The following is a 27075-nucleotide window of genomic DNA, read 5'->3' as shown; positions in this document are numbered from 1 at the left end:
TGTGTCCTTGGAAAAGTCACTTAATCTCTCTGTGCCTCAGTTTTCTCAACTGTAAAATGGGGGTAATGATAATACCTAGCTAATAGCATCACTGGAAGGATTAAATGAGTTGGGAAATATAAAATGCCTGTAACAGTACCCGGTATACGGTAAGTATCCTACATTCATCATAATTTTTATTATTATTGTTATAATACACATGCTGTGCTCATCAGCTTTCTGAGTGAAGAACCAGAACTTACTCTCCAGAGTGGTGGGCGGTAGCTTCGCTTGCTGGTCCTTGGGCAGCTGGCAGGAGCCACTGAGAAGTTGCTGGATGATGCCAGGACTTATTTGCTTAAAGTTCTCCTTAGAAATGGATGCAACGTGGCTGTTCTGTAGAAATATCTCCACCAGCTGCCTAGCAGAGAAGCAAGTCTGTAAGGGGAAAAACATACGCTGTTACTAACTTCGGCACTGAACCATACTCCCCACCAATGGCCATTCTTGGAGTCAGAACTAGACGGAGGCCAGAATGAACATGTGAAACCATGGTGACTCAGGTTTCCCTGCAACCTTTCATCCCGAAATCATTTCTAAAGATTATTTTAAATCGCTGATCAAAGTTTACTGTAGTTCACTTTCATTCTGAACATTATTTAATATGAGTTTTGTACACTTTCTTTTTTCTTAAAAAGACACATTATGTTTTACAACGTGTTGAATGGTCTTCTAACCAGCAGCCTAAGGAAGCCATGATGCTTTTGTTGTTTTTCAATGGGAATAACTTTGTGTCAACAAAGCTAGGACCTTTGCGTGATTAGCAGGATCTCTGTGGTAATGAGATTATTGTCTATACTACTCTGATTTAATCATCCTGTGTAAGCAACATGTATTTTCAAAAGCAATAAAAGTAAAAATCCTAAAACGTAAATGCTGTGTCAACTAGCTGGTGTGTAACCACTAAATGATATGGCCACCTCTCTCAATTGAGATCCCTTCTCCACAAAAATCAGTTGAAAGCATCATTATTTCCTACTCACTTTATGGTTAGCTAAATTTTTATAATTTTTTCATACTGTATAGACATTTATAAGAGATAAAAGTAAACAACAAATGCCACCAGTCTCTAAAAATTGCTACAAGGCATTTGTCCATCCCAGAAGGGCTGACATTTTGTGCAAACATTAAAGGTTCTCATAGGTGAATGAGAATGGCACATAGTTTGGCTAATGCAAATGGATGTCCTCTATTCAAATAAGCCCCCAACACAATATCCACGTGATCTGTAGTTGCAATCAATAAAAATTAGTGATTTACAAGGCTGCTCTGACTTGCCATGATGTAGAATAGAGGGATTTCAAACAAAGGCACATTGCAAATCAGAAAACAATGATGACACATTTATTTGCTCAGGGGATGAGGCGGGGGGTGGAATGTTTCACATAAAAATCTTTGGGGATGATTCCATGGATAAAAAGTTTTATTTTGATCAGAAAATATTCAGTTGTATGCAACAGAACCGCCTGAAATCAGACAACCAAGAGGAGACTGTATTAGAAATGCACAGAGGATCTCATAGGACCCAGGTATGAAAGGATGGGCATACTCCACAAGGAACTGCAACTTGAATGTAGCAAATTAGAACCCAGGGTGTACACATGAGTGTGTGTGCTCTCACTCACTCCCCCTGCCCAAATATAATATTTTTGCCTGTTTACCTCGTTTTCTCTCTGCCCATGTCTGTTTCCTTTCACAGTTGGTCCTCTCTCATTTAGTACACACAAGGCCATGGCAGCTCCAACTCTAAAGTGAACTTTCTGGCCGGCTGCGGTGGCTCACGCCTGTAATCCTAGCACTCTGGGAGGCAGAGGCGGGAGGATGCTTTAGGTCAGGAGTATGAGACCAGCCTGAGTAAGAGCAAGACCCCATCTCACTAAAAATAGAAAGAAATTATCTGGACAACTAAAAATATACATAGAAAAATTAGCCGGGCATGGTGGCGTATGCCTGTAGTCCCAGCTACTTGGGAGGGTGAGGCAGAAGGATTGCTTGAGCCCAGGAGCTTGAGGTTGCTGTGAGCTAGGCTGATGCCACGGCACTCTAGCCCAGGCAACAGAGCCAGACTCTGTCTCTAAATAAATAAATAAATAAATAAACAAAGTGAACTTTCAGTCTGAGAACCCGAGACTGGGTTGGGTCTGCAAGTCCTGAGGGAGATCTGATTGGTTCAGCAAAGCCACAGATGGGCTCTTTTGGGTCAGGCATCCATCTGGTCCAATCAATTCTGCCCACGTGGTAGAAGGTGGGATAATGTTATTCAAACACGGCCTCACCTCTGTGGGCAAGGAAGGCATTTCTCAGAAGAGGATTGGGTAAGAAGTCCAAAAGTTTTCTCCTACAAAGAGCATCTGCAGAAAACTAACCTTGTGTTTTTCCTCCTTTAACACAATAATGTGTGCCAAAGACAATATTCTCTTTTGCACCATTGGTTACTGATGGAATATAATTATTTCATCATTAAAAATACTGACAGAAATAAAAGGAAACCATAGCAACAAACTTTTGATGGTGAAGCCTTCGTAATAAATATTCTTATTGGAAAATGCCTGACCGGTAAAGCAAAGGAATGCAGAGATAAACAAGAACAGAATGCCTTCATCTTTCCCTGGTTCATGGTCAAGAAATTGAATACTTTCTCATTTTAGAATACTTTCTCATAGAATAAGGTTATTCTATTATAAGCTTCTGTGCCTTGGATCTATGCTTGCTGCTTCTGTGCTATTTAGGTTGTTTTAAATTTCTTCTGAAATTACTAACACAAATGTCTTTGCAGGTTGATTCATTATATGATATTAAAAGTTGAACAAAAATTATTTTTAATAATGAAAAAAAAACAGAATGAAAATGTAGCTCATGCAGCCAATGATCTTTAAAACATTTATTCTTTTGCAAAAAAAAAAATAAACTTCAATATATGCTTGTGTTTGGATTGATGTCATCAGACTTCCATGGAAGCTTTGCAAACATTCTAAAGCAGTGGTTCTAACCTTTCATTTTAAGTGTCACTTAAAGGGCTTGTTGTAAGACAGAGGGCTTGGCTCCACTCTCAGGATTTGTGATTTAGTAGATTCTGGGGTGGGACCTGAGAATAGGTATTTCCAGCAAGTTCCCTGGGGCTGTTGGCCCAGGCACAACACGTGGAGAAACCATTGGTCTAGACAGTACAGGCAGGGACCTCAAGATCTGATGTGCCATCTTAGGGTCCCATCAAGAGTCACAAAGAAAGTGACATGTGTGACAAAGAAGAATTACTGTAGAAGAGGTTGTTTTGTTTATTTTGCATGGTTAGCACAGAAAATGATTATTCGCATTCTTAGAAGACACAGGCCAAATTTTTAATAAAGAACCTCCCCCAAATTTTAATCACCCCTAAATTTTAATAAATAACATTTGTTCTTTATGCAAATAGGGTCTCCCTAAGGAAAATTCATTCTCTTCCTGAGAGTTGGCCCCGAAGAAGCATTAAGGAGATTTCACAATATGGAGGTCAACTCATCACCTGATGTTGAATACAATTAGCAGCAACTCTGACATACCTTTATAACATGGCAGAAGGAACAGATATTAATGTTTAAAAATATGTAATAGCAAAAATGTGATACTGTACTGCCCAACCATGTTTTTGTAACTTATGGGAACATTCAGTATTATTAAGAATAGGTAAAGACTTTTCCTATTTTAATATACAGATTGTATTCAGTAGGAATATTTTTCATTAAAATACAAATAACAAAAATGTTTTAACTTATTTAAATCAACATTTTCAAAACAATAACATAGTTAAGAACACAGAATATGCCAGACAACCTATATATATATAGCCTCAGTTTCTGTGAACTTAGGCAATTACTTGTTAGCTTCAAGCCTCAAATTCCTCATCTGTAGGATGGAATAATACAAACCAATGTCATATGGCTGTTGTAATAATTAAATGAGATAACAAATTAAATAGCACAGTGTTTGACACATTGTAAGTATTCAATAATGGAAACCACGATCATGGAACATTAATGTCTCAGGATTTTAAACGATTAGGGCAGAAAAGGATTCTATGATCAAAGTTTGAGAAATGCTGGGTTCAATAAGATTAAAGAAAAATTTGTTTAGTAATAGACCTCTCCAGACACCTTAATAGGCTCTTGTGAAATGTACATTTCCAGCATTTGCCCAACTGATTTGGCCATAGCACATCGAGGCAGAGCAGTGAATGAACTTTGCAACACAACCTTAGGAAATACAGAGATGGATATGTTCTTAGGTGCACATATCGCCTTCTCTCAAAAACCTTCTCAGTGCCACCCACCATATAGATATTTTTCTGTTGTTCACTATCCAAAGTAATCTCTTCCTACACTAACCTATGTTTAAAGTGTTCATTCATCATAGTAATTACCTATGTAAAGTCTATACCCTCTCCCTACCTGGTAAGTTCCATAGGAGCTATGCCTATTTTTGTTCAACACTGTATCCCTCATGCCCAGAAACAAACTAGAGACAAACTAGACCTTGTTTTCTAATGCTACTGCGACATGGCAATTGGTTCATAGTAAATGCTCAATATACATTTTCTGAATTATTTTTTCATGCTTTCAATATGGACCCAAGGGAGAAAAAAGCAATATGTATCATTCTACTGAATACGTTGGCCTTGTTTTTATTTCGACAGAGATCCACTTGTAGAAAAAGAAAATCATGACCACACTATAAAAAGAGAATATTTTTACTTTTAAGAAAGTACATATTATCCTTTACGTTTTCTACAACTCTAATAGAACTTTCACAGCTGGGCTTCCTTTGGCAACAGCAAATGAGGGTATAAGAGGAATCATGTTAATACCTGATCCCAGGAAACTGGCCCATCATCTGACTCTTTGTCCAAGGATACAGATAGATCAACGTAGTGCCAGTCATGGATAATTGTGTTGTTTTGTGTCCTTTGAAGTTGATGGTTTTTATCCTTTTTGATACAGGTATTTCTGTTCCGGAGAGTGTTGAGAAGTTTGTCTAGTTCTAGAAATTTCATATAAAATCTGGTGTCATATAGAATAGACAGGTCAAGTTCAGAATAATCAAAATTTCACATGGCCATGGCACAGATATTCTCTTACAAAGATAGTCCCCACCATATTTGTACCCTTGAGATGGTAACATGGGCAGTTCTACCAATGGAAATGTCTTCCATTGAGCCAAGTATTTTTTCCTATCAAAATGTAAATTAAAGATCAAACTGGCTTAATCCTTAGGAAATTTATTCCCTTGAGGTACTATACACCCCGAGTAGATTAACTATTATTTTAATGTAGTTAAGTCAAATTGTTTTCTTCCTAAGTATATATGCAGAAAAGAAAAAGAGAAATGAAAAGGAGCTGAGATTAAAGAGACAAACTAGACCTTGTTTTCTAATGCTACTGTGATATGGCTACCAGTTTACAGATTATAGTTTAGTTTTCCCTAGTACAGCTCTATGTTTTTTGAAAATGATTGATACAAAGAAGAATATAACAATAAATTTCTATGGACTTGTGAATACAATGTCTCTGTAATTTCCCTAAATGCTATCATCAGTAGTAGGAAAAATTACAAATTAGAGTTTTATTTTAAATGACCAGTTTTTATTTTTTTTAAAAAAGTATGCCACTTGCAAAGAAATGGGAAAATGGGACCCATATTCAGGAACAAGAGCAGCCAATAAATATATCTCTAAGTAGTCTAAGATGTTGGATTTAGCAGACAAAGATTTCAATACAACTATTAGGATATGTTTAAGGAACTAAAGGAAATTACATTTAAGGAATTAAAGGCAAGTATGACAACAATAAATCAACTAATAACAATTTTCAATAAGGAAATAAAAATTATATAAAAGTCCAAATGGGGAAATTCTGGAGATGAAAAAACTGAAACAGAACAAATTCACTAGAAGCACTCAACAGCTATTCGAGAAGGCAGAAGGAAAAAAATCACTGAACATGAAAATAGATTAATAGATATAATCCATTTTGCAGAACAGAAAGTAAGAAAAGAACAAGTCTCAGAGACCTGTGGAACAACAGCAAGTATACCAACATGTATGTACTGGCAGTTACAGAAAGAAAAAAGAGAAAGAAAAAAAAATCAGAAAAAAATACTGGAGGAAATAATAGCTAAAAACTTTCCAAATATGATGTAAAAACCTTAATATACATGTTCAAGATGTTCAGCACACACCAAGTAGGATAAATACAAAAAGATCCACACCCAGACACATTACAGTCAAACTCTTTAAAGTCAAAGACAAAGGTAAAATCTTGAAATCAGCAAGAGAAAATGACTCTTCATATACAGGGAGCATCACTACAATTAGTGTCCATCCCCCAGATGGTGAGCAGCGCACCCATTAGATGTGTATATACCATCCCTTCCTCCCCCCTCCCATCTGCCCGACACCCGATGAATGTTATTACTATATGCGCACTTAAGTGTTGATCAGTTAAAACCAATTTGTTGGTGAGTACATGTGGTGCTTATTTTTCCATTCTTGGGATACTTCACTTAGTAGAATGGGTTTCCAGCTCTATCCAAGAGGTGCTAGATCACCATTGCTTTTTGTGGCTCAGTAGAACTCCATGGTATACATATACCACATTTTATTAATGTACTGATGGGCATTTGGGTTGTTTCCACATCTTTGCAATTGTGAATTGTGCTGCTATAAACATTCGAGCACAGATATCTTTTTTATAGAATGTCTTTTGTTCTTTTGGGTAGATGCCCAGTAATGAGATTGCTGGATCAAATGGTAGTTATACTTGTAGTTCTTTGAGGTATTATCTCCATATTACTTTCCACAGAGGTTGTACTAGTTTGCAGTCCCACCAACAGTGTATGAGTGTTCCTGTCTCTCTGCATCCACGCCAACATTTATTGTTTTGAAACTTTTTGAAAAAGGCCATTCTCACTGGAGACAAGTGATATCTCATTGTGGTTTTGATTTGCATTTCCCTGATGATTAGAGATGTTGAACATTTTTTCATATGTTTGTTAGCCATTAGTCTATCTTCTTTTGAAAACTTTTCAAAAGAAAATTGTTATTTTGAAAACTGGTAAATTAAACTATCAAGGTTTGCCCTTACTTTCCTTTAAGAACCTCAATAACATGAAATAATGATGAGAGGAAGTTTTTCCATTATAGAATTATTACACTAATAAATAAAGAAGAAATGAGAAAATCATTTTGTAAGCCCTAAATAATTAATCAATCTAGGCAATGGTCACCAATAGCTTCTAACTTCTCAAAAAAAGATCAGATGTTCTATGCCTCCTAATGGAAGGTACAAACTGTAAAACAGTTAAACAACCTAAAACTAATCAAGTATCTACATATAACAACCAATATACATGAAACACAGTAAACTGAAATACATGTTAAATGGCTAAGAATGCAATCAGCAAAATCCAAATGGTAAACCCTCTTTTTTTTCCCCCAGCAAAATAATTTGCAACAAAACAGAGGAGGAAGCATGACACCTATAAAAGAAACTTAGAAGACATACCAACAATTTGTATTTTATATATCTTATTGGGATCCTGATTCAATTAAAAAATAAAAATATTTTTTAAAAAATCAAGAAAATACGAACATTGAGCTTTTATGTTATTAAGGAATATTTATTTTTAGTTGTGATATTAGTCATGAGGCACTTTTTAAAAAAAAGATCTGCCTCAGGGTATTTTGATGCAGATTTGAAAAATTAGGCATTTCATTTCTAATGCCTTGTCAAATACAAAGACATGTGCAAAACAAACATCTAATTCCATTCCTGACATCCTATTTCATCTTGGAACCCCAAAAAGCTGGTAGTCAAGAATATAGCAAGGATGGACATTTCATGCTGCTTTCATTTAAAATAAACGATTTACCTTGATGATTACAAGGAAACTGCTACCAAATGTCTTGCACCATTTAGAATACTATGTCATCATTCTACACAACTCTTTGTCACACCTGACTCAGCATCATGTCCCAACTAGGAAAGTATTCTGTTAGTACTCATGGTAGACCATAAAATCTCTCCCTTTGGCTCTACATCCATAATTTCATTTGCTGCAGAAATGGACCAAGTTCATGTTTTTGCCTCATCACCAAATAGATATCATAGCACATTTGCCTTGAAAAGCCCCCTGAGCTGACTACATGCCAAAATAAATAAATAAATAAATGGTGTTTGAAACATACCTGAACAAATGCAGTCATCAAAACTTCAGCTTTTGTATTTGACATAGTTTATTTGCTAGATGTGGCTTGAAAGTTAAATTCATGAAAAACATCCCTACCTGATAGGTGGAGGGTATTTGTACTATTCAAAAAGCTGAAAATATATTCTGTAAAATAGTCTGGTGAAGGCAAGTTTCTCTGTCCCAGACAAACACCTTGGAGGGACAAAGCGATGATTGTCGCCGCCAACTGAGGAAGTGTATTTTCATCAGCACCGTTGCTGCTTAGTATTCCAGACTTTTTCTGCAATGTTTTGGTTTCCATACACTGAAATCAGATACAAAGTCAAGAGAACAATTTAACTTCTGAAGTCCTTTTGATGAAAGCATGTCTAGGATTTCCCCGAAAGATAAGGAAGAGTTCACCTAAAAGAAAATGGAATTGTTCGTGGGAACATGACTATCATCATTCTCCTATTTCAGACACACTCTCTTTGGAAAATAGTTGTTTCTTTTTTATCTGCTGTGACACTCAATTTTCTTACCCCTAACTCCTTGGTCCTCCCATGACTGCACCCCCACCTGGTTAGAAAGAGCAACTGCCTGCAGTGAGGTGCCAAAAGCCTCCTGCAAAGTCTGTATTGACTGACTTCCTGAGGATCCCTAGCCTGGGTGCATGGGATCATGGACCCTTCCCAGGAACTAGAGACAGTGGAGTCCTCTAGGAGATTACTGGTCTCGGGCCTAGCGAAGGATTATGACTCAGGAGTTCAACTCTTTTTTTAATTTTTTTTACTTTTTATTTATTTATTTTCAGCATATTATGTGGGCACAAATGTTTAGGTTATGTATATTGCCCTTGCCCTCTCCCCCCCCAGTCAGAGCCTCAAGCGTGTCCATCCCCCAGACAGTGCGCACTGCGCTCATTATGTATGTATATACCATCCCCATCTCCCACTCCCACATCTGCCTGACACCCGGTGAATGTTATTTCTATATGTGCACTTAGGTGTTGATCAGTGAAACCAATTTGATGGTGAGTACATGTGGTGCTTATAGCAGCACAATTCACAACTGCAAAGATGTGGAAACAACCCAAGTGCCCATCAATACATGAGTGGATTAATAAAATACAGTATATATATACCACGGAGTACTACTCAGCTGTAAGAAACAATGGTGATATAGCACCTCTTGTATTTTCCTGGATAGAGCTGGAACCCAGTCTACTAAGTGAAGTATCCCAATAATGGAAAAATAAGGAATTCAACTTTTAATGACTAAATGGCTAAAGTGGTTCTATATGTAATCTCAAATTATTCTATTCTGTTCAACGGATGTTTTATCTCACAGACACTCGGAAGCCTGTGTATCTGCAGTATTTGTAGGGTAACCAGACATCTGGATATATATACATCATCTGCTTTGAAGTGCTGACTTTCCATTTCCATTTCATCTGAATCAAAAGGCAGTAACAGGTAGAATGATTAAAATCCTAGTAGTTCATTTTAATCAACCTTGTATTAGACAGATTTTGCTCTCAAGAAATTATATGAAGGCACACTTCCTGATTTAAGCAGAAAACCAAATTCTATAAAGGACCCCCTTTTTCGAAAACAAAAATAGGAACAAAAACATGGCCCTATTTTGAAATTGACAGCATTAGAGCTATTGATGTGACGTTCACAAGGTCCTCAGCAAACAGTCTTTCCATTTGTTCTACCGATAATATTAGAGATTAAACATATTGACAGCAAATTGAAGGATATGCTGGTCATTAACCTGCGTGCTGATTGTGGATACTTTTGGGTTCCCGGAAGTCAGAATTGAGACCAAGAATGAAATTTCTCTATACATGTCAATGAAAACTTTAAGAGGACAAAAATAGGGTTTAGCATACTCCTCAAAATGTGATCATGGCTTCTCAATTAATTTTTTGAGAAAACGTGGCTTAAATAAAATTTATGCTCAGGGAACTTTATCTGCTACAACATCCTCCTGCTAACCAGACAGCAAGAATCTAATTTAAAGGCCAACTTTTGCTGGAATAGTAACAAAGACAACAGAAACCAGGTGGAGCTGGCATAGAGAAGCATTTGCATGAAACCTGTACACACACACGGCACAAATCAAAAGCCACAGAAGGGATACTGTCTGGTGCTGACAGTCGTGAAGAATGCTGTTTGCAAGCTGCTCCTTCAGTGAAATCACGAATGATAAATTCATCTCTCTCATCACTTTGAGAGAGATGAATTTATCATTAAGTGCCTTCTTCCGTGGCCAGAAGGCAAGGCCAATAGACACATTGCCTTCTCTCACTATGGCTCAGCTAGTCCTTGGAGATTCATCAAAAAGCCTTGAGTCACTTACTTGAGAACTCGGGGGGATGCTGGAGAAGGGTGCCCTGTCACCTGGACGGCCTGTCCACCCACTTAACTTCTGGCTAAAACTCATCTTCCAATGAGCCACTACATTTCCATTTTTGGACTCAAAATTTTCAATTATGTCACTCAACAGCCCATCACTAAAAACCACAAATACTTACCTCCCTTCAAAGTCCTTGGATATCTGAGGACTAACTGAGGGGAAAAAAAAATTAAGATGCTGAGACTGGATCTTATAATTTTGCACTTCTTACCTGGCTCCTGGAAGTGTCAAAGTACTGCCTGGTGAAAGTCAAGATATCTTCTGTCTCGTTCTGTGAAAGGAAATAGGCGTCTTCATCCTGCCTGAGGCTCAGTAGGCTGTGTAGGTAAAATGTATACTCTTTATTACTCATGTTGAGCTTTGAAGAACAGATTTCTTCCTGATGAATAATGTAATAGAGGAGGAGGAGAGAAACTCTCTGGACCACTTCCTCCCTAAGCTCATCTTCAAAATTTCCTCCAGCTATTAGTAACAGTGCATCCGGTTCGAAGCACTGTGAAAACAACAACAAAAAAACAGAAACAGAGCTTAGCAAATAGTCCTAGAACACTAATGACCACAGAGTCTCCATTGATTATTATTTGAGGAATAGAAAGGAAGAGTCACCAAGCCCAATAGCCAGATTTGGCTAAGAGTGTCGTGGTTGGACTCCTACATAACAGTGATGCCCTAACTAGGGGATCTTTTTTTTGCTAACGGTGGTTCCACTGTCTCAACTACAGTTGGCACAAGTTGTTGATTTGATGCCTTGCATAAAACCAGCTGACTCTTTGGCTTTTAAAGTTATGCCACAGCCAGGTGCAGTGGCTCACGTTTGCAATCCCAGCACTTTCAGAGGCCGAGGCAGGAGGATTGGTTGAAGCCAGGAGTTCAAGACCAGCCTGGGCAACATAGTGAGACCTTGTCTCTACAATTTTTTTTTTTTTAAATGAGCTGGGTGTAGTGGCAAAAAGTAAAAAAACAGGTAAAATTAATTTTAATACTTTATTTGACCTTATATATCCAAGATAAGATAATTTCCTTTAAAAATTGCTAATTAGATATCTTACATTTTTTATTGAATGAAGGCTTCAAAATCTGGTGTGTATTTTATAGTTACCAGCACATGTCAATTTGGATGAGTCGCGTATCAAGTACCCAAGAGGCTCCATGCAGCAAGTGGCTACTGTGTTGGCCAGTACAGCTCTAGCACACATCATTTTTAAATTTTCATCATGGTACTAATATTCTAAGATTACTTTGTTTACTTGTTTATTTTCTCTCTCCCCCATCAGAACATGTGGCCCATTAAGGCTGGGTTTTGCCTGCTTTGTACACAGTTCTACCCTCAGCGTACAGTTCAAACTCAATGAACAAGTGCCATCTGTCCCTCTTCTATACTGCCTAGGAGAATTGCTAATGTGTTTTAGTTCAAGAGAACCAGAACATGCCACCGCCAAATACGCCACTTTGGCACATTGATTATTTTGAGCTGAAGGCAACTGAGAAACAGCAAGTGCAGGAAGGGCTCTCTGCCCTCCCCTTTCTAACTAAAAGTAAGGCATAAATTTCCCATGAGAAAGCTATCCTCACTGTACCAGCAAGAGGAGAACACGCTTATCATTGGGAACAGGGAGTTAATCCTGAGATGAATCTGTACAAACAACCCTTACTAAAACAACACTTATCATTCATTAGCATCCCTCATATATTTCCTGGTCACTTTCCCACAATTTACCATCCCAGCCCAAACTCCTTTCTTCTAATGCTTGTCACATCTCCACAATTTATTGCTCTCTGTTAAAATGGTATATAAACCCCTGGATCTAGCTGCTTCTTTGGGGTTTTCACTTTTTCTATGAAGCCCTCAATGCCAAATAAAAATATTAAAATCAAATAAAATTTGTGTGTTTTTTCCTCCTGCCAACTTGTCTTTCGTCAGTTTAGTTCACAGGCCCCAGACACAGAACTTAAGAGGGTAGAGGAAAAGTCTTACCTCCCCTATACTATGATGACTTATTTGTTTCACACACCACAGACAGATGTGTAGAACCTGTAATCTGAGATGTTTACATGCCGTAAGGGTTTTGGGTTAACATGGTGGGACAGTGAGAAAAAGACACAGGAATTGTGGATGGAAAGCTCTGTCAACAAGACAGAAACTGCCTTTCTTCAGAGACAGCTGGGCAGCTCCTGAGAAATCTCACGGGATCTGAGAGGCAGCCCCATGACACAGCAACAACAGCTTCAGAGTGAAGGCATTGGGGAATGCCTGTCCTGAGTCCCAGAGGGATTTGTCCCACTGTGGGGACAATTTACTACAATATCTTTTAATCTGGTCTTATAATATTTTGAGGTTTCTAATTCCATGTTTTCTGGGTAACATCTGGTATGTACCATCTGAGTCAGGATGAAACAAATGTCATTCATCTCCCAAGCAAAGAATAATCACACTCTTCACAAAGCCACAGGGCCTTTAATCCTGCCTCAATTCAACTGCAGGGGAGTCGAGAACTCAGCAAACAGAGGACTTGCAGGGGTCCCTATAAGATCAACCCTCAACGTGGATAGTAAGCTCCTCCTCCAAAAACATGGCGGCCCTTTTCTGTTCCCTAAGTAGCCCACACAAGTCCATGCATTGGTAGCTGTTGGCAGAGCTGACACCAAGACCCAAAGACGTGCATGAGTTAGAAGAAATATGCAATAAAGCCATTCTTTGTACCAAGTAACCTCCTGAAACCAAACTTTTGGTAGTATTAGACACCATTTATTGGCAGCCAAGCATCCAGTACCATATTATGCACCGTATGTACCCAGGCATCTCTCACCGTATAACCCAATTGGTTCTGTAAAGGTGCAGGATAATGGACTTTTTTGATAGCAGAAACTCTATTTCATTATTTTAAATGGAAAAACAAAATGTCCGCAGCCTCTGTAATGATCCACCAAATATTTCCACATCATATAAAGCATCTAGAATGCCAATTACCCAATTATTTAATGCATAATGAATTCATGGGTACATTTGTGTTCAGTACGCAAGGTTTCCACACAGAATCAAACGTGAATTGTGTTTTCCTTCTATGAGAAAAGTGTGTCATAGGCTATATGAAAACCAAGTCTAAGTGAGGGCAGAGCCTAAAGCCACGCAGCTAATGGTCATGAGCTGTCGCAGTCTTATTTCCTACATGGATACATCTTATTCTCTTAGTCCTTGCTTTTGTGCCATGGAGAACACAGGGTGTGGACCCACCTACGTCCCTGATGTGCACCCTTTCAACCAGTAACTTGCTCTCCCTTCGATGTGGTGAGAAGAGAGGTCATGTAGGAGGCTGGGAGATTGGTCAGTCTTTACTATCAATAAGAACAAGAACTTCACCCAACCAGAGGGTGGAATGAGTTTATGTTGACATATTTACAGGGGCTGCTCAGGCTGTTTGATGGGGCTGGGCAGGTAGGAGGAAGAGTGTCCACAACACAAAAAGTAGGACACTCATGAGGCCACCAGACCACGCACACGTGGCAGGGCATGGTGGGAAGTGCACAGCAGAATGTGTGTAAGATTCCTGTCTATTTGTGGTTCCTCCTCAACCAACGTCTTTGCCGTGTACCTTTCCGGGGTTAGAATAGGAGGGGAGTGTGGCGTGGGACAGCAGAGAGCAGAGTCTACACGGGCATCGTGCCAGCAGGCATTCCACAACTGCTGTGTACAAAGCACACAATGTAGAAGGTAAAATGGGTTCCTGACTTTGAAAAGTTTGAAAACAATTATGGAAGCATCTTGTCTGATTAGAGATTTGTCACTTTGAATGCTAGTCCTTGTTTCAATTTTTTGACACCTGCTGAATTAAAAGCTTAACTGTGAATCATACCCCTGTGGCTGGAAACCTTGCTCCCTTTTAAGATATTTGAACTTTTTTTTTTAGAGAAGGTACCTTAATACTGAGGGTGGTGGCTTGGGGAAAGAACATGGTAGGAAGCCTCAGAAAAACTACCATAGTATCAATTCTTCCCCTGGGCACAGATATGATAAAAAGCACATGGGGGTTGTTGGGTGGCAGGGGGCGGGGAACAGGCTAGAATTTTCAGTTCATCTCCACTGGATTTATTTTTGTTGTTAGCAGTTGGCTCCGTTGTGTTTGGGAGAGGATGTTTAGCAAAACTTTGCAAATCCTGTCAACCCCATAGGCATCAAGATCTGTCCAAGGCTGCAATTTCTGGTGAAGCAATTCTTTGTTAAAGAAGAATGGACTCATTCAGGAATAATCCACTGATTTCCTCTTAATCTTGTCAGGTGGAGGCATAAGGTTTAAGGGGGGAAAAAAAATCCCACAGATTCTGGGAATTAATTTTAAAGACTTCCTAAGGAAATAAACTTTGAGAAAAGACTGATTAAAATTCAAGGCCCTCCTTACAAGCTACACAGGCAACCCAGATACTTGGAAGCAATTGTCCTTCATCCCCTGTGGCCAAATCAGATGGCCTCCCTCAGCTACGCGAATTCAGCTTTGCTAATTGCTTATGCCAGGTGAAACCTGCAGTGACAAAAAGCGTGCTATGATAGCTTTCTTCTCCCACGTTAATAAGACAGCTCTCAGACCTGCAGGATCAGCTTCAAGGGTTTTATCAAAAGAACCAAAGATGTTTAACATTTGATTTTGCATAGTGGGCAAACGCACTGCCCTGTTTTTAAGTTCTTAGATTTTTGTAAGGTCTTTTGTTGGGGAGCCTGGGAGGGAGAGCTAACAATGGACTGTAAAAGCCAAGAGCAAAGTTGTCTTTCTTCCTTTTCCTACCAAAGAGCTGGAAGGATGTCGCTACTGCTGGCAGGCACTGGGCTCTTCAGGGTGTGTACTAGATTTAGCAGGTTTTCTGATTGATAAGAAAAGTCTTAACAGACAAGACTTAAGCCAAGCATCTTGGATAAATAAGTTAAAGCTGGGAGCTCCCCACACTTCATGCCAACACAGCTGTGACTGGTGAGTCGGGGCAGGGCCAGGTGTGAATGAAATGGAGACCCTTAAAAGCAGGTGTCCCCTGCCTTTAATGTGTCTGAGAACTGCCTGGGGAACTTGGTTTAAAATCTTGAGCCTCTAGGGCAGTTAAGGGGACGCTGGGGGAGAGGCAGGCGGGGTGTTCTGAGGAATGTCACCACCCCAGTGTCCCTAGAAAAGGAGGGCTCAGTCACTGCCGTGAGGGACAGGGAATGGAAGAGGACAGAGGGAACCTGAGCCCCCGTGTCTGAGCCGGTGTATGTATGTCCCCGTGATGCTCACAGAGCTCTCCCCGAGGGACTCATCGCCTCAGGCTTCCGGGTGAGGAAGCCGAGTTTCAGCACGTCCCACTGCTAGAAGGTGCCAGAACAGGGCTCTTTTCCTTCCAGAAACTCGTGTAAGGTCGTGGTTCTCATCCTTACTGAAGTGGAAATGATCCTTTTGGAGTTACTTAAGCCCTCATTAAGTTCATTAAAACTACATCCTAACCCTTCTTGTTAAAGAAAAAGCCAGGATCCGGCAAGAACGATCCATTTTCAAAGGCTGCAGCCAGAATGGATTTAGTTTTAAATGCACGATGCTCTCAGTTAACTTCAAATCGACTTTTCTAAAAATCTGGTTTTTACCTGGACCTAAAATTGGAAACAATTTTTCCCTTCTCACAAATTCAAGATACCCACACTTCCCTCTTTTTCCCCCCAAATATTTAGGATATGAACACACCACCCCCTTGCCCTTTTTATACCAAAATTTCCGGCATGAACTCTGCCTGTCAGCAAAGTCCCTAAAATGACAAAAGAGACCCGACGACAAGCTGAAGCCATGTGTTTTGCACCAGAACCTAGGTGTCTGTGAAATCAAGGGACCTCTTTCTTTCTGCTGGGTTTTCGTGAATAAAAATACCAGCAGCAAGACGGTGAAGCTATAAAAGATGATGTTTCAAGTGCTAGGAATGGAACTAATTCAAATGAAAGCCAAATTGGACAAATTCCTGATAACATCACAGAAAACAGTAAGTGCAAAAACCATCTTTGTCCCCAGCCTTGAAAATGGAGAACCATTTTGCATGTTTACAGTTCTCCCAGCAAAACTAATATTCGACCAGCCTTAAGGCACTTTGTGTTATTAAAGGAGAACATTCCCCTGAAGCAAATTCTCAGAGGACATTAATAAGATATGACTCCTGGTTATTTCCAGCGGGATGTCTTATGTTGCTATCTATATATATTAATGTCATCACAGATGAGTTGCCTATTATAACACGCTTCCCCTGGGAGCCACTGGGGATTTTAATTATGATTGAATCATTTATCGCTAGCACAGAGCTGAGGAAATTCTATGAGCAAGACATTTTCTGTCACCAGGGAAAAAAAAACAAAAGCAAAATGCGTGGCCAGGAAATGTCCCACCCACCCCCGACAATGCATGATCGAGAAAGTCAGTCTGCCAAAATGTATTTTGGAGGCAGTTATGAGCTTTTATTTATTTTTCTATTTATGCACTTGTGAGTTCATCCTAAAAAAACCTGATTGGTCAGGAAAGGGATATTGAAGAGCGTTTTGTCTGATTTTGTCTGCAGTCATTTCAATACACGGGGGGCTCTCACTTCCTTCTCTGCTCCCCATCAGTCCCCCACTGTGCCACCCACACACCCTAATGAAGACATCTCAGCTCCCACTGATGTCCCCTTGCAGTGACCTGGAGAGATTTTTAAAAATTCTATCGTAGGCAAGTGAAATCTCAATCTCTGGAGGAGAAAGTCCCAACACGGGTATGTTGGGAAAACCTGCCCAGCTGATTCCTATGTGCAATCAGGGTTGAGATTCACTCTGCAGACCAGGCTAAGGCTGTGAATGGCGCCTCAGGAGCCACCGGGCTAATTTCAGTTCCACCTGCAGCATTTGTCTTCCCCAGCTCAGATTCCTCATTAAGAAGATGATTATCCAATCATTAACTACGCACCATGCAAAATATTACAAAACACCAGTTGACATCCAAGTACTGAAAAATTCAATGTTAGATAATTGTCAGATTGCTACTACTGTGCTACAAAAAAACCAAATAGCATCTATCTAGTCACGTGCAAGTTCACTGCAGGCTCAAAGAAAAAGGATTAGGAAATCAGAAAGGAGAGAGGACTAAAAGTTCACACTCACAAATAAATACCCCTAAATGTGCAAAAGGGTTCCAAAAAGGCTTATGTAAACATTATCCTTTGAACAAACCAACAAAAAATTCCTCTATCTTTAAGCGCTATATGCAGAATGCCAAATGATTCTGTTACTCAAATATGGAAGATGTTTTTCCAGAATGCATTGCCCATTTGGCTACTGGAAGATTTGCATTTCATTTGGCTTTACTGAAGTCAATGACTACAAGAATCCATTGCTCTCGTTTGAACATGCCATGGTACCTGACCCCATGCTATTGCACTAACCAGTTTGCAATCTCCTTGCATTCCATTTCTCCTCCGTGGGCACCCAGTTTTCTCCAACAATGTTCTGATGAGGCTTCTTGAGAGGTTGAGGGGTGGGTGGTCTCCGGCAGCGAGAACCCGTAGTACGTCTGCCAGTTGGCCTGGACTCCCAGAGGCGCTGCTGTCCTGGGTTGAGGGTCTGTCTGTCTCAGTAGAGGGAACAAGGCTGAGTAGAAAGCACAATGTCACCCAAGATACTGAAAGCTTTGTCCAGTAGTACATTTCCACGCTTCCTTTACCTTGAGTCTGTCTCAGAGGGAGATGGGTGCGTTGCAATTCACGGGATAAAGTTGCAGCCAAAGGAATTTCTGTGGTACAGGGGAAAAAATAAAGGCTTCAGTTATTGTGCCTGCACCATGTTTGAAAGGATTCATTAATTGGGTGGCTAAGCTGATTTGCAATGACATGCTGTTTCTAAACAGCAGGAGGGATGTAGGTAACTCATAACCCCAAACAACGGCAGGAAACTACCGTGGCTGTAGACTTCCAAACTGCACAAGACTGGCCAGAAACCCTGTTAGTTTGCCTCTCCCTGAACTAAACGTAGCCTCAAAAATTACTAAGACTAAGTGTCTCCGTTTATCTGCAGCTGGTACAAGTTATAGGACCCACGATGTGTAACACCTTTTTATCCTATTGCAGACAATTCCAAGTGATTCGTGGTCCTCATCCCTAGACAAAAATAAAGAGAAAATAAATTCTAATAAATTACCAATATAATGTTGAGCTAGAAGGTTTTAGGCAAGTACTGGGAGAAAAAAAGGCATGTTCAGAAAACACTGGTCATTTTTTTAGTTTATTAAGAGTCAAGGTTCTGGAGTATGAAGTCGCTTAGAAAAACAAGAGAATTTCGAGACCTCAAGAACATGATAAATCCACTTAGTGGTCACAAAACGAGGGGGAGAACTTTAGAGCCAATCCACTTTCTGGAAAAAAAAAAATAATAATCTTTTCCATGGATTGCTTAAGGAATGCAAAATGCTAACAGCATCTCATGTTTGATCCTGGACCAGAAATTAGCTGGTAATGACCGTGTGCTAGTAACAATGGTGCTAGGATTACTTTTATAGTTTTTTTTTTTTAAGAGTTTAAGATTCTTATGTTAGCATTTTTAAAAATGACTGAGGATGATACAAACATTTCTAAACCCAGTACTTACCTTCAGAAGACAGATAAATGATGTATCTGGAGCTCCACAGGCTTTTAAATCTCAGACAGTATTGCAGTTACCAAGTTCCCCGTTTTTAAAATTCCTTGCCTGTGCCCTGGGAGTTAGAGAGGATTATTTCAGCCCAGAGAAGTTTCCAGTTGCTATGGAGAGAGCTGCTCTGAAAGTAACAATGATGGTAGATAAAAGGGAGAACTTTCTGTCTGGTAGATTTTCAGAATAATCAAACGCCATTCATGAACTTGACTGTTTGTATCGATATTTAACCGATTTTCTTAGAATCATCCACAGTCTCTCAGCCTTTCAAGGAACAGAATCTAGGTCAAAGGCTTTCACCTTGCAGAACAGAAAGACTTTGGTGTTCGATCAGGATTTTTTCTTTCCAGTTGGTTCTGTGGGAACTGTTTCAGTCCGGACTTAAACTAGGATTTCTTGAGAAGATAGGCTCTTTAAGAACCTCATTTCACTCACAAGGTGCAGAAGTCTACAAGGTTTAAGGCATGCATAAATAGATGTTTCCAAACAAAAAGAAGAATATTTGTTGAAGGAATAAAGCTCTTACCTGACAGTTAGGTATAAGTGGGAAATTTTAATCGGCTGCATACGTTGCAATCCTCTGCGTCAGTGGTAGGACTTACCAAGTCAGGTCCTTCAGGCCTGCTAAATGCAGCCTCTCGATAAATTGTTAGTGAATATATGACTGAAGAAAAAAAAAAACTGTTGCATTTTACAGGAGGCAAGAGAAGTTAAAACCTAACTGAAGATCTCCAAATGCATAGCATATCTGCAAATAGTACAGGAAGTTGACCTGCTGAGGGAAAGAGAAATTAGCAGAGGAAGAAATTGAGATGGTTAGTCTCATGGATCCCTAACTGGATGTGACATGTGGGAAAAATGGGTGGGATAATCCTATAGGAATGCCAGGAACACCGATGGGAATATAAAAGGCAAATATTCCCAGGAAATTCCAGGCTTCTCTTTAATAACCCATCATGGAGCAGTTGGGTTTGTCTAAGCTGTCGAGGGAAGGGAATTGGACTGTTTCTTGTGAGCTCTATGGTGAGACCAACTGGAACCAGACACTGGAATCACCAAAGAGAGGAGGTAGGAGGTGGACTGAAGGTTGTGACCTTCAAACTGGGGGTCCAGGGAGGCAGAGAAGCAAAGGAGGGCATGGGCTCAGGACATCAGGGCGCTCAACTGATGCTTCCTGCAGGCTCCTGCTGGGCAACTCCTTGGCATCCTCCTAGAGGGGACCACTTGGGCATCATTTACAGACTTAGGTAGTAGAAACTTGGTTAGCAGGTTACTAGAAAAATGGTCCAACACCTATTCAGCAAATGGTCTGAATCCTTCTTTAACTGGATACCTCTCTAACTCCCTGGCTTCATCCTTGTCCTTGGAATTACCCCCTTACCTCCTGGCCCAGCTTCAATTAGCAGCTCCTGAAGTCTGCTCTAGTCCCATGATGTATCTGCCCCACTGCTTCAGGACGGGATCCAGATTTGCTGTGACCGGTACTCCCAGGACAGTGGGTGCTGCTTCTCCTCGGCACCCAGCCTACTCCTTGTAGCCTACTTCTCAATTGTTCTGAACTTAGCCCTTTGGGTTGTCTTTGACCAATGAAACAGAACAGAGAACCCAGATACGAAATCATCCTCATATAGCCATCTGATCTTTGACAAAGCAGACAAAAACATGCGCTGGGGAAAAGAATCCCTACTCAATAAAAAACTGGATAGCACATGTAGAAGACGGAAACGGGACCCACACCTCTCACAAAAATCAACTCATGGTGGATAACAGACTTAAATCTAAGGCATGAAACCATAGGAATTCTGGAAGAAAATGTTGGAAAAACTCTTATAGACATCAGCCTGGGGCAAAGAATTTATGAAGACCACCCCGAAAGTAATCACAGCAACAACAAACATAAATAAATGTGACCTGATCAAATTAAAAAGCTTCTACACAGTCAAGGAAACTATCACTAGAGCAAACAGACAATCTACAGAATAGGAGAAAATATTCCCATGCTATACATTCAACAAAGGGCTGATAACTATAATCTATGAAGAACTCCAGAAAATCAAGAAAAAAAAATCAAACAACCCCATTAAAACTGGACAAAGACATAAACAGAAATTTTTCAAAAGAAGAAAGACTAATGGCCAAGAAACACATGAAAAAATGCTCAACATCTCTAATCAGGGAAATGCAAATCAAAACCACAAAGAGATAGCACTTAACTCCAGTGAGAGTAGCTTTTATCAAAAAGTCCCAAAATAACAAATGTTGGTGTGGATGCAAAGAGAGAGGAACAATCTTACACTGCTGGTGGGACTGCAAACTAGTACAACCTCTGTGGAAAGGTATGGACATACTGCAAAGAACTAAAAATAGAACTATCATTGGATGCAGCAATCCCATTGCTGGGGATGTACCCAAAGGAAACACAGACATTCTATTAAGATAAAAAAGACATCTGCCCTCAAATGTTTATAGCAGCACAGTTCACAATTGCAAAGACATGGACACTGCTCATACACAGCAAAGTGCTCCTATCTCTCCGCGTCCAAATCATTTGTACCCCATAATATTCTGGAATCAAAAAATAACTATAAAGTGATTTAAAAAACTTAAAAAATGAAAAAACAAAAACTAAATTTTATATGTAACTCTCAAAGTGTCTTTCCTCTTATAAAAGTAATTATATGAATACTAAAACTGTAGAAAAATACCTAAGAGTATCCAAAAAAGGCACTCTCTCCACTAGAGAAAACAGATTATCTGTTATGATTTTGTTTCTCTATTAACATAATTTGGATTTATATGTATAATTTTGCAATTCACTGTTTCCATTATTTACTGTATCATGTAATTCCCATTAGATATGGATCTGTTTTATTAGTCATTTCAAAAGTTTGCCTTTCACAGAAGGAAGTTGAAGGATCCTGGGCTCCGAAGGTATCATCCCAGTTACCCTACGAGCCCTGGCTGCCTATCTTTGGAGTTTTGCTTTAGTGAAACCAATAAACCTCTATCTCCATGAGATTGTTTCCATCATTTTTTGTTGATTTGAACCAAATGCAAACACTGGTAGAGCTTGAGACAACGATACGTCATTTTGTTTCTTAAGGTGACATTTTCAAGCATAGAAGAGGCTGATGGAAATGGGGCATTGGTATCAAGAGGCCTGGTGGGTGCTGAATTTCACAGGCACCTTTTGAGTCACACTGGGCGAATCACCGTGGAAACAGGTGTATGCATTATCTCTGTCTGCACAACAGATCAACACAGTCGCTTGAAACAAGACACATGGATTATCTCAGTTTCTGTGGATCAGAAGTCCAGGCACAGCTCAACTGGGTCCTCCACGTTTGGGTGTGTCATCAGCTGCAACTGAGGCATGAGCCAGGGCTGGGGTTTTTCCTGAAGGCTCGACTGTGGCAGGATCCCCTTGCAGGCTCACATGGTGTTTGGCAACCATGGAGTGACATCCCATTTGTTACTGGTGACAAGGGAACTGCAGGTCCCACCACACCAAAGGGGAGGGGATAACATATGAGTGTTGATACCAGGCACTGGGGATCATTGAGGGCCATAAGGTGTCAAGGGTGAAAGGGCAGGAACGTATGAGTCAATGTGACAGTTAACATTCCAAAAAGCTTTTTAGATGTTTATATCCTAACCACTCTCTAATCTTACTTCTTTTAAAGTCCTCTTGGATTAACTACAAATATTACCAAAGGATACTTTCGATGTTTACCATTTATTCAGAATCTTAAGTGTCAGTGTAAAATACTGAGAATTTCTTCCTTTTTAATTTAGTCCTAGTTGCTTGATCTTAAAATTAAGAACTCTTTGAGATTAAAGGATATTAGAGAAAGTACATAAACATCAAGCTAAAATTTTTACTCTACACACTGAAAACATTACAGTATCTGGAATACTTTTTGAAAAAGATAGGAATCTTATTTAATATTTTATTCTACTTTTAAGATTAAAACTTTGGTATCAATGGACAGATGTATCAAAATTATGTTACTTGTGCTAAAACTTCTATCTTTTATATGGCCTTTCATGACACTTTAAAAAATTGAATTCAGTTACTACCAAGAAAAAGTGATTTGATGTTACTGGTTTTGATTAAGCTAATGACATTGACATGCATTCTACCAAATAAATTTTTCAATGCTTCTTGTTCAGTGGATTTTAGTCTCAGTATAAAAAGGGATTTTTCTAATATTTGTGCAATTATTAGACACAGGATATAATAAGTTTTTAAGCATTTATGTGTATTTTTAGGCATTTACATCAAAACTATGTAATGTATATTCATGGCAAAAATATTAGATATTAAAAATATATTAGTACTTCACTAGTGGTAGGAATATAGGTGATTTTTTTCCTTGTATTTTGTATACTTCCCAAATTTCCTATAAGAAATGTGTACAATTTTATACAGAAAAAAACAACAACAACATTGTTTTAGCCTGTTTTGTGCTGCTATAACAGAATAACACAGACTGGATAACTTAGAAACAATAGAAGTTTGTCTGACTCACAGTTCTGGAGGCTGGGATGTCCATGGTTAAGGGGCTGCATCTGGTAAGGGCCTTCTTGCTGTGTCCTAACATGGCAGAAGGCACCACATGTAAAGACTGCATGATAGCAAGAGAGGGTCAACCTTGCTTTTATAATAAACCTACACCCGTGATAGTGGCATTAATCCATTCATAGGGCAGGGTCCTCATGAACTAATCACCTATCAAAGCTTCCGCCTCTCAATGCTGTTGCATCGTGGATTGAGTTTCCAACACATAAGCCAAGAGGGACACAGTCAAACCACAGCAATCATTTCTAAAATAGAGTATTGGACTAACTCAATGGTTTTTCTCTTTAATTTGTTTTTAGCATTGAAACCCTTTTCTAAAACGAGATTCTTAGAGGGATCTCTTATAAGCCTGAAAAGACCAATTATTGTGTTTTAGCAAGTCTTTGTTATTGTTTGTGAAATTCCATCACAGCTAAGCATCCTTTGGAACACAATTTTAAAACCACTAGGCCAAATAGTTTCTAAAGTTCCTCAAAGCAGGATATGGTGACAGGAGTCAGACAGATATGGAGAGAAGACCCCTGGCTCCACGTAGGCCTTCAGGGATTTCTGAGTCTTATAGTCTTCATTTTTAAAATGAGGATATGCCCTGTGCTTATGACATCTTGGCACCTGGCACATTAGGCAGCTCAGTCAATGGGACTGTGATCACACTGCACTGCTGGTGGCCAGGTGCTGGAGGGAGGAAGAATGAGGGGTGGTTGTTAAATGGGTGGAGAGTTTCAGATTTGCAAGATGAAAAGAGTTCTAGAGATTGGCTACATGACAATGTGAATATACTTACTACTGGGCTGTGTGCTTAAAATTAATTAAGATGGTAAGTTTTATATGTATTTTACCAAAATGACAAAACATGAATGGATGCATGGATTCAAAGCAGCTTGGCTGGGGGAGAAGAAGGTAACCACTAGCTTCCTTACCCCTTCCTGCTGGTGACTGCTCACTGCCCTTGTCTGTCTAGCAAAGTCACATCTCTTCCCCATAACAGGAGCTGCCTGCACACAAAAAAGAAGAAGACAGTTGTTTAAACCAGTGTTTCTCGACCATGGGCTGCCATTGGAAGACCCTGGGTGCTTTATAAAAATACCATATCTGGACCCCACCTCCAGAGATTTAATTAAATTGGAGCAAGGTCTAGACATTGATATTCTTAAAAAAAACCCAAGTGGTTCCACAGAGTGGGATCTCAGAGACAGTCTCTTCTTCTACTTGGGCTTTGGGTTCTCCCTCCCACCATCCCAGAGAGGCCACATTCTGATGGTCTCTCACCCTGGTCCTTACACTTTCCCTCTTCCCTAGGGCCTTTTCTGTCCTCAGCTATACCAAAGTCTTTCCACAAACTACCTCTGCTTGGTCTCTCTTCCCCTTCAAACTTTTGCAAATTTTCTTTGCCAAGGTCACTGATGACTTCTGCAATACTAGATCCAATAGACAGCTTTCAACCCATCTTTCCTGACCTCTCCCCTCCCCTCCTTCCCAGGTGTGCTCTTTCCTTGGCTGTCAGTCATTTTTCACTTTATTAGTCTCTTCTGTGAGTTCCTAGGGGTTGATGGCAGCCACCGAAGTCCCTTTGGTAGGCTGATAATGGGAATTGTTGAAGAAGTAACTATAGCGCTTTCCACCAAGGACAGACTCTCATGGTCCTTGGACTTTTTTTTTTTTTTTTTTTTTTTTTTTTTCAGTTTTTATCTTAGTCTATGTGAGATTTATTGGCAGGGATGCCCTCTTGGCAAAATAATTCTGTTTCTTATGAAGGAGCAAGTATTTTGCAAGCAGTTCTTTGACATCCTGAGGCTTGGCATGGTGGAACGTGCCTGGTTGAAGATAATCCAAGAGAACACAGTGGCTTGGATGCGCTCGGGATCAACTTTAGGAAAGGGTTACCTGATACTGCCTGGCCTCCTTCTCCCTGTTCCCCTCTGCCCACATGGAAACCCCAGAGATTTTGCTGCCTTTCCAGGAAGAGAACTGGCTTGTAAACAAGAACAAGCAGCAGCCAAACAAGCCCACTGACTACACACATCTTGAGGGGGAGCTCAAAGGAAAACTGTGGCTTCTGAAATACCAGTTGGCTGAGACACCTCACAAATGGTGCCAGATTCTTTCTTCTTGGCAGTGGAGTTCGAGTCAGCTGCTCAGGCTAAGATCCCAAACTGGTTCTGCTTCCTTCTTCATGCTCTGCAAGCTTGGCCTGAGTGTCTACACTGGCTGGGGTATAACCCTGGAGATACTAAAAGGAGGAGTCCCAATACCTGCTTTCTGGTGCATATGTCACAGCTGCTGGGGACCAGTAGCAGGTGTATCCAGCCAGGCTGCAATCCACATAGCAAAGTGGCTCATAGCAGAGGTACCAGGCAGGCAGGGCACATGCAATATGGGAACACCCTCTTCTAACAAAAGCATTTCTAACACAATCCATCTCTAGTTACAGCCTACTCACAAGGCATCCAGGCCCCAGAGAGAAGCCTGGCATGGCCCGCTAAAAATCAGAGCTTTTTATTATGAGACCCAAGATCAATAACACAAAAAGCTTAGAGACTGCAGAGGGTTAACCCATCTCTTAGCTCAGAGCTTCATGGAGGGCATCAAACCTTGCCAGATAGACCATCATACTCAGAGAAGTGGATTCCTAAGAACTATCAGTCCCACACCGTGCCTTTTTCCTTGCTGGAAACTTTAAGTACCCCTCCTCTGTCCCCACCAGCTCAAGAGCCAGAGCAGCTGAGGTCTGGAATTATCTTCTAGGGCGGTGCATGGCAGTCAACAGAACACTTTGGAATTGTGGGCACTCCCATTTCATTACATGCCATTGTGCCTATTACGATTTCCCTATTATCTTTATAGCCAAGGGTTACTCTTTCATAAAATTGGAGAATAAGCTACAGAACCCCCTTCAAAATGTTGCTGTTTTTCCTCAAAGGAGCTGGTGTGTTTTGTTCCGCCCTGAGAGAATAAGCTGCAATTATCGAGTTATGACCATCACAAGCATCAGAAGGTTTCCATTTACTTCCTTTTAGAAGATGAGCAAACCCAGGCCGAGGGAGACTGGCACTTTGAGATGGGCATCTCCATTGGCCACACAGTTTACTGTCACAACTCACAGTCTGGAAGGATGGTTTCTTAGAAAGATCTAGGGTTCTGCCCAGGACTACATAGTGCCTGGTCCGTAACATCTGAC

General features: G+C 40.1%; 1 protein-coding gene across 4 annotated transcripts in view; it reads right to left on the bottom strand.

Moving 5' to 3' along the window:
• The window catches only part of SLC39A12 (solute carrier family 39 member 12), a 46589-nt gene extending 27216 nt beyond the window's left edge, over positions 1-19373 (bottom strand). For 3 of the 4 annotated variants that reach the window (XM_069458806.1, XM_069458807.1, XM_069458808.1), the window contains exons 1-6: positions 19271-19373; positions 18073-18419; positions 10874-11155; positions 8356-8563; positions 4880-5052; positions 243-417 (exon numbers count right to left, since the gene is read on the bottom strand). In XM_069458806.1, the coding sequence (XP_069314907.1) occupies positions 243-417; positions 4880-5052; positions 8356-8563; positions 10874-11155; positions 18073-18333 (1099 nt within the window). In that variant the 5' untranslated portion in view covers positions 18334-18419; positions 19271-19373. The remainder of the gene's footprint in view (positions 1-242; positions 418-4879; positions 5053-8355; positions 8564-10873; positions 11156-18072; positions 18420-19270) is intronic. The other variant, XM_069458809.1, reaches the window with a different exon arrangement.
• Positions 19374-27075: the final 7702 nt, after the last annotated feature.

Source organism: Eulemur rufifrons, chromosome 25 (assembly GCF_041146395.1).
Source record: "Eulemur rufifrons isolate Redbay chromosome 25, OSU_ERuf_1, whole genome shotgun sequence".
NCBI classification, from domain to species: Eukaryota; Metazoa; Chordata; class Mammalia; order Primates; family Lemuridae; genus Eulemur; species Eulemur rufifrons.
The sequence above is the reverse complement of the archived record's forward strand: the minus strand, read 5'-3'. Positions and strand labels throughout refer to the sequence as shown.